General features: G+C 31.2%; 2 protein-coding genes and 3 non-coding genes across 5 annotated transcripts in view; 2 read left to right on the top strand and 3 right to left on the bottom strand.

The window, feature by feature from the left end:
* LOC9324415 (photosystem II CP43 reaction center protein) overlaps positions 1-747 on the bottom strand; it is a 4,541-nt gene extending 3,794 nt beyond the window's left edge. Inside the window, exon 1 of the mRNA XM_002888306.2 lies at positions 1-747. This exon is cut by the window's left edge and continues 1,441 nt beyond it. The gene's annotated coding sequence lies outside the window, so the exon portion shown is untranslated.
* Positions 748-779: 32 nt separating this feature from the next.
* LOC9324416 lies at positions 780-3,466 on the top strand. Its single transcript, XM_021034936.1, has one exon. It carries the CDS (start codon positions 1,756-1,758, stop codon positions 1,849-1,851), a length of 96 nt encoding a protein of 31 aa, XP_020890595.1. The 5' UTR covers positions 780-1,755; the 3' UTR covers positions 1,852-3,466.
* On the bottom strand, positions 875-946 carry TRNAT-GGU. Its single transcript has one exon. It is a non-coding gene; the product is annotated as a tRNA-Thr (tRNA).
* On the top strand, positions 2,428-2,501 carry TRNAD-GUC. Its single transcript has one exon. It is a non-coding gene; the product is annotated as a tRNA-Asp (tRNA).
* A 1,413-nt stretch (positions 3,467-4,879) lies between the features above and the next one.
* Positions 4,880-4,950, bottom strand: TRNAC-GCA. Its single transcript has one exon. It is a non-coding gene; the product is annotated as a tRNA-Cys (tRNA).
* Positions 4,951-7,500: the final 2,550 nt, after the last annotated feature.

Consider the following 7,500-nt stretch of genomic DNA (forward strand, 5'->3'; position numbering starts at 1 on the left):
AACTATTGTTATTTTCCTTTTATACCCTTTTTTTAGTTGACGGGTTGAAGCAAAACGGGAACTTTGACTATTTTTTTCTATTTTCTTTTATATCTATATGTACATACCCTTATGTATCTGTAAAAAAAGGGGAAAATTTCTTATTTATATTTAATTCAATATTTAAATAAAATTATAGGAAACTGTAAATGAGAGTTTCTTTCTCACATACACTTTCGATCACATTACATTGTCATCTCGTATGCATCAATATGGAAATATTTAATTGATATCTGAAGCCATGATTATGATTCGATTTTTGTTTATTTTTAATACAATTTGATTCTTATACAAAGAGAATGTAGGATCTTGTTATGTTCTCGAATCAAAAAAAATATTGAAATGCCCTTTTAGTTATTACTTTGAAATAAGACTTTCTTTCTCTAGGCAGGAACGCAATATATTTCCTATGAAATATATAGAAACAAGAAGATTCAATAAGAGATATCGACGGATTTCCTAATACAAAAATATGAAATAAAAAAAACCTACTGTTTCAATTTAATCTCTATCGAATTTGAATATCAGAATAGTGGATATAGTCATGATTCGATGGGTTAGGTCCACTTACTTTTTCTTTTTGATTTGTCGATTTCTAATCTATCGACAAATCAAAAAAAAAAAAAGAATATATATTTGGCGATTCAAGAGACGACTTATCATTATTCATTGTATTATAATATAAAAATGTTCAATTTGATTTTTGAAATTACTCGCTAACTTTATTATTAGTTATTATTAGAATGAAATTTATTAGAATGAAATTAACAAAATTAGAAATTAAATTATACACTTTCGAATGAAATTTTGACTATTAGAAAGTAAAGAACGTAAAAGCCCCTTATCGGATTTGAACCGATGACTTACGCCTTACCATGGCGTTACTCTACCACTGAGTTAAAAGGGCCGTCTTGGTTTAATTCCCGACTGAGTGGGTAGGTAAATAAAATCTATCTATATATATATTAAATATATATACAATAGACGCATAGTGGTTAGTAGCTCATTTCGGAACTAGAAATGAGAATTTGAATTTACTTCAAAATTACTTAACGGGGTATTTTTTGCTTTTTTAATATTGGATTTGATAAATATCCATGCAATGCATTTTTTTTTGAAATTGCCTACCGCATCGAAATCGAACGAAATTCATTTGATTTATACATGTACTCAGCAAGTTGACATACACCCAAGATATTTTATCTTGACATGTGATGAAGAGATACGGATTATCCTCTGAACAATCATTTTCTAAAAAAAAAGCAAATTTTCGATAACTTAACTTATAAATCCACCTTTCTTCTCTAATTAGAAGATGGATTCTGGCTGACTTTCTTGGATTAGTGTTAGACAGGGATACTACTATTTCTTAACAATGAGACGAGGCAATCTATGAAGGAAAGTAAAAAAAAAACGAAACTTAACCCTCGTTTTTCTTTTTTTTTTGTTAGACCAATCACTTCTTGAAAAGATTCCGTACTAGAACTAGACGATTTTTAGATTTTTTTTATTTAATTATTTAATATAAAATTTCCACTTCAAATATAAAAAGAAAATATATCGATTTGTTATAGAATTATGATTAGAATATGAATACAAATGTAAAATAAAAAAATGATATAGAATTCTATAGAAAAACGAAAAAACCTTATAAGCTAGTCATACCATTTCATTATATTGACAATTTTAAAAAACTGATCATACTATGATCATAGTATGATGGCGGTTGAGCAAGTATGCCCCCATCGTCTAGTGGTTCAGGACATCTCTCTTTCAAGGAGGCAGCGGGGATTCGACTTCCCCTGGGGGTAGGGTACTACGAAAGGAAGTTGATCATGGATTATCCATAACGTTAGAATAGATTCTTCCTGGGTCGATGCCCGAGCGGTTAATGGGGACGGACTGTAAATTCGTTGGCAATATGTCTACGCTGGTTCAAATCCAGCTCGGCCCAATAATTAGCTGTCTACATAACCCTTTTTGTTTTGCATAAATGACAGAGAAGGGTAAGAAAAAAGGTCAAATTTCAGGGTATAGTTCGACTTTACTTTTGTCTTTATTTCTTGTGTTTAGTTACCTTTTTTTCCATAAAAAATTCCGATCTTCATCTTGCTAAGGATTCCGATATGGATCCTTTAAATAGAAACTTTAATGAACAGAGTCGAGAAAATAATCTATTAAAAAAAAAAAATAGATTATCAATTGATTTGATAATAATGCAAGGATTACCCAGTAATCCGTCTTGTTCTCACTAAAGTGATATCCATATAGATATCAATATATCACTTGTGACTTTCTTTGTTACAAAACAAAAATTTGATTTTAAAATTGAAATGATTAAAATGAAATCATAAGAAGGAATATGTAAGCTACCCACTTGATTTCCATGGGATTGTAGTTCAATTGGTCAGAGCACCGCCCTGTCAAGGCGGAAGCTGCGGGTTCGAGCCCCGTCAGTCCCGGCGGATTCAATACATCAACTCCCCTTTTTGTTTCTGGGCAAGGGGATGAAAATAGTTTCGTTTATCTTTTTATTTTATTTTTCTTTTTTCATAAAGCAAAAGAAAGGGTCGATTATTTTAACTAGGGTAGAGAGACATATGTAAATGAATTATTGAGAACATTCAACACTTCAAGAAAGAGATACTGTAAGGGGTTTCCGCTTTTTGTCAACCGCTCTCCCATAAATTTGTGTAGGAAAATGGAATAGGATAGCGTATAATACATTTGCCAAGAGTACCTATATATACTTTTCTTTCTCTGAAGTAAAGGAATTTTAAATAGTTCGAATCCAACCAAGGAAAGAGGTTTTTTTTATAAAGATAAAACGTGTCTTCCCTAATGAATATGTGAATATGCTCTTTTTAAAGATTAGAGGCGATGTCGAATAAAAAACTCGTAAGAAAAATTAACGAGTTAATTTTTTTGAATATTTTTGTTTTTTACTGGGACTCGTCTTTGTCACATTCCCTTTCTTTGTTTTCCAAAAAGATGATAAACCCTTTCAATTTTTTTATTTCAAAGTGAACTTCGTACTTGTTTTCTCTATATTGATTTCTATTGTTTATTTAAGGTTCTTTAGAAACTCTTTTTGTAAAGAATCGAAGTTTTTTATGATACTTCATCAGATTATTGTACAAGGAAAGTAAACTACTAGGTTTTAGAAAGGAAAGCCGGTAAAAAGAATCATAAATAACTTTTTTTTTATTGGATCAGGAATCTCATTATGTATTCGGTGTGGATAAAAGATCTTCCTATGTTATACTATTAAATTCTTGACGATGAATCGATTTTATAGCTCCGATATTGTTATTCATGATATTTCTTTCATTCGATATCATCGAAATCTAATTCATCTGAGTGAGTTTACAAGCGAAAGATTTCTCATCTCTATGGGATTAAATCCCGAGATATTAAAAAAAAAAAATAATAATAATAAACGATTAAATTATGGAAGTAAATATTCTTGCATTTATTGCTACCGCACTCTTCATTCTCGTTCCTACTGCTTTTTTGCTTATAATTTACGTAAAAACCATTAGTCAAAATGATTAATTTGAATCTAATTTTACTATCAATGAAAAAAAAAAAAGATTTCAATTTCTCGTCTTAAATGAAAGGAATGCATTAGACTCAGTAGTAGTATCCTAAGGGGTCCGCTAGTATGGTAGAAGGAGATCTCTTTCTACCATACTAGCCATTATGGTTATTGTAATGTATAAAGATACAAGTGAAATATCTTAATATAAAAGAATCCGCCTATATCTCTCTTTTTATTTATAAACGTCAATATAAATGAAATAGAATATGAAATGTATGTACATACTTTGTCAATTTCATTTGTTTGTTTGATCCATTTAATACAGATAATCCCAATTCGATGGAAGCTTCTTCAGATTTCGAAAGGGGTTACCCCATGAATGGTTAACCGTGTAAACCCTGATATAAAAATAGAAAATGAGTCAATAAAACATAAATCCAATTTATAAAAAAAAATCTTAAAAAAAATTGCCGAACGGTCTAGAAAACGAAAACAATTGATACAGGTTGATAGAGTTTGATTATTACCGCAATTAGAAGTATTTCTAGAGTCCACTTCTTCCCCACACTACGAGAGAGAGGGAAAATGTAAAAACTACCATTAAAGCAGCCCATGCGAGACTTACTATATCCATGTGAATTCTGCCCCCTATTTCTATGAATATGAAGAAACTATTCCATTATTGTTCACTAATAATAGTGAAATCACTGGTGCAGAGTCAAAAAAAAGGGAGAGGTATTTGGTCACCATTGATGAACTACTCCAAAAACCCACTTATCTTATAACTTATAATGAGTTATTATTTTTCTTATTATAGAATTTCTAGTAGAATCGACAAGATGTAAACACAAGCAAACGGACATTTTTAGAAGTATCCAAGGAATCTGACTCACATGTAGAAAGAAGAAGACTTTTTCTTTCTTTTATCGTTTTTTATTTTTGGAAGTAAAATGAAAGACAATTCTTCATCTAATCTAATCTTGATTGAATGTCTGAGCATTCCGAGACTTTCATGAGTCTATATCCAAAGTATCTTAGGTCCTTTCCAAAACTATTAATTTAATTCCCTCTCTGGCTATCCAATCTAATTGAAGACTCAGTAAGTGGAACTAAATTAGTAGTGGCAAGTAAAGATTTACAGATTTCCCTCCACTACTTCAAGTTTTCCTTGAATCTGATAGGCAAAACTTTAGGTTAGAGAATAGAACCTCGAGAGCCAGGGGCTTAGAATAACGAAAAGAAAGTATAAAGAGTCTTATCCTACGTTTTCCTACGTTTGTTATTTAAAGTCTGTTGTTGAGGCGGCACCCGGATTTGAACTGGGGAAAAAGGATTTGCAGTCCCCCGCCTTACCACTCGGCCATGCCGCCAAAACGATAGAAACTAGATTCCAATTTTCTTTTTTTTCAACTCCGAAAAAAAAATATATATAGATTTTCAGTCATAAAATATAGAATCTAGTACAAACCAGAACCATTAACTATTGACTGTAAATTCATGACCATTTTTGAATTAAAATTAAAATCTACATTTTTTTATTTCTAATAATATTAAGAAAATCATTAGAAATGCATTTATAACTAATCTATATTGAGTTTTTTTGAATTAAAAATAAATCTTCTTCAATTTCAATTATAACAGTAATGATGAGTATATGTAAACCCCAGAATCAGAACATACGTTACGTTGTGTTATAGAGCTGGAGCTCTATAATGGGGTATTTTATCTCTCTAGGGATGCTTTTGAGGAGTAATTCTCAATAAATTTTTATATTTCAACTTTTCCCTTGAAGAGAACATTTCCTTTTTGATAGAGCACAGCATGCGCTGTCCCAAATAGAACTGTACCACAATAAAAGAAGAAAAAGAGACATATATATCTGTGCATTCTTTTTTATTTTAATAATAAAAAAATTAATAAATAAAAAAACACAAGTTTTCTTACCTACTTCAATTCAATGATATTCTAACTATTCTATTAAAAATAGGTAAAAATAAATCTCTTTTCTGCAAATATTTTTTTGAACAATGAAATACAAATACATGAAAAAGTAAAGTGGTTAAAAAAAAAGTTTTCTATTTATTAGATGTTTATCTGCTTGAACAGATCCAATGATGAATACATTTTTTATGGTATGCAATCGAATTGGAATATGTAATATCATAGGTGAAAATGAAATTACTTTTTTTTTTCTAGTCTTTACAAAACTCCGTAAGTTTCAGTGGTATTTCTCAATTCTGTTCCATTTGGATCTATTTCTTATAAAAAATTCCAATTGAATATAGTCTCCGTTCATACGTATTTCATACATTCCATATATCTTGGAGTTGGATAAAATTTCATGTGATTCAGTAAACAGAATAGAAATTCCATTATTGCTAGATCGAATTCTATGGATATGATTCGGTGAAGAATGAGAGATGGGATGGGATTTTTTCAATAAACGGATAAATGGGAAATTCAAAAAAGATGCTTGGGGATGAAAAAGAGGGAACATCTACAATACCCGGATTTAATCAGATACAATTTGAAGGGTTTTATCGGTTTATTGATCAGGGTTTAATAGAAGAACTTTCTAAGTTTCCAAAAATTGAAGATATAGATCACGAAATTGAATTTCAATTATTTGTGGAAACATATCAATTGGTAGAACCTCTGATAAAAGAACGAGATGCTGTCTATGAATCACTTACATATTCTTCTGAATTATATGTATCCGCGGGATTAATTTGGAAAACCAGTAGGAATATGCAAGAACAAATAATTTTTATTGGAAACATTCCTTTAATGAATTCCCTTGGAACTTCTATAGTAAACGGAATTTACAGAATTGTGATCAATCAAATATTGCAAAGTCCCGGTATCTATTACCAGTCAGAATTGGATCATAATGGGATTTCGGTCTATACCGGCACCATAATATCAGATTGGGGAGGCAGGTTAGAATTAGAGATTGATAAAAAAGCAAGAATATGGGCTCGGGTGAGTAGGAAACAAAAAATATCTATTCTAGTTCTATCATCAGCTATGGGTTTGAATCTACGAGAAATTCTAGAGAATGTTTGCTACCCTGAAATTTTCTTATCTTTCTTGACCGATAAGGAGAAAAAAAAAATAGGGTCAAAAGAAAATGCTATTTTGGAGTTTTATCAACAATTTTCTTGTGTAGGTGGGGATCCAATATTTTCTGAATCCTTATGTAAGGAATTACAAAAAAAATTCTTTCACCAAAGGTGTGAATTAGGAAGGATTGGTCGCCGAAATATTAATTGGAGACTAAATCTTAATATACCTCAGAACAATATATTTTTGTTACCACGAGATATATTAGCAGCTGCCGATCATTTGATTGGGATGAAATTTGGAATGGGTACACTTGATGATATGAATCATTTGAAAAATAAACGTATTCGCTCTGTAGCGGATCTTTTACAAGACCAGCTTGGGTTGGCTCTGGCTCGTTTAGAAAATGTAGTTAAGGGAACTATCTCCGGAGCAATTAGGCATAAATTGATACCTACTCCTCAGAATTTGGTAACTTCAACTCCGTTAACAACTACTTATGAATCCTTTTTCGGATTACACCCATTATCTCAAGTTTTGGATCGAACTAATCCATTGACACAAATCGTTCATGGGAGAAAATTGAGTTATTTGGGCCCTGGCGGATTAACAGGGCGAACTGCTAATTTTCGGATACGAGATATCCATCCTAGTCACTATGGGCGTATTTGTCCCATTGACACGTCTGAAGGAATCAATGTTGGACTTATTGGATCTTTATCAATTCATGCCAGGATTGGTGATTGGGGGTCGTTAGAAAGTCCATTTTATGAACTCTTTGAGAAATCAAAAAAAGCACGGATACGGATGCTTTTTTTATCACCAAGTCAAGATGAATATTATATGATAGCGGCAGG

This window comes from Arabidopsis lyrata (genome assembly GCF_000004255.2).
Source record: "Arabidopsis lyrata subsp. lyrata unplaced genomic scaffold ARALYscaffold_2, whole genome shotgun sequence".
Classification (NCBI taxonomy): domain Eukaryota; kingdom Viridiplantae; phylum Streptophyta; class Magnoliopsida; order Brassicales; family Brassicaceae; genus Arabidopsis; species Arabidopsis lyrata.

What these genes read in the sequence shown, in the direction of transcription:
- LOC9324416 (XM_021034936.1), top strand. Translation starts at nt 1,756, where the DNA reads ATGATGGCGGTTGAGCAAGTATGCCCCCATCGTCTAGTGGTTCAGGAC.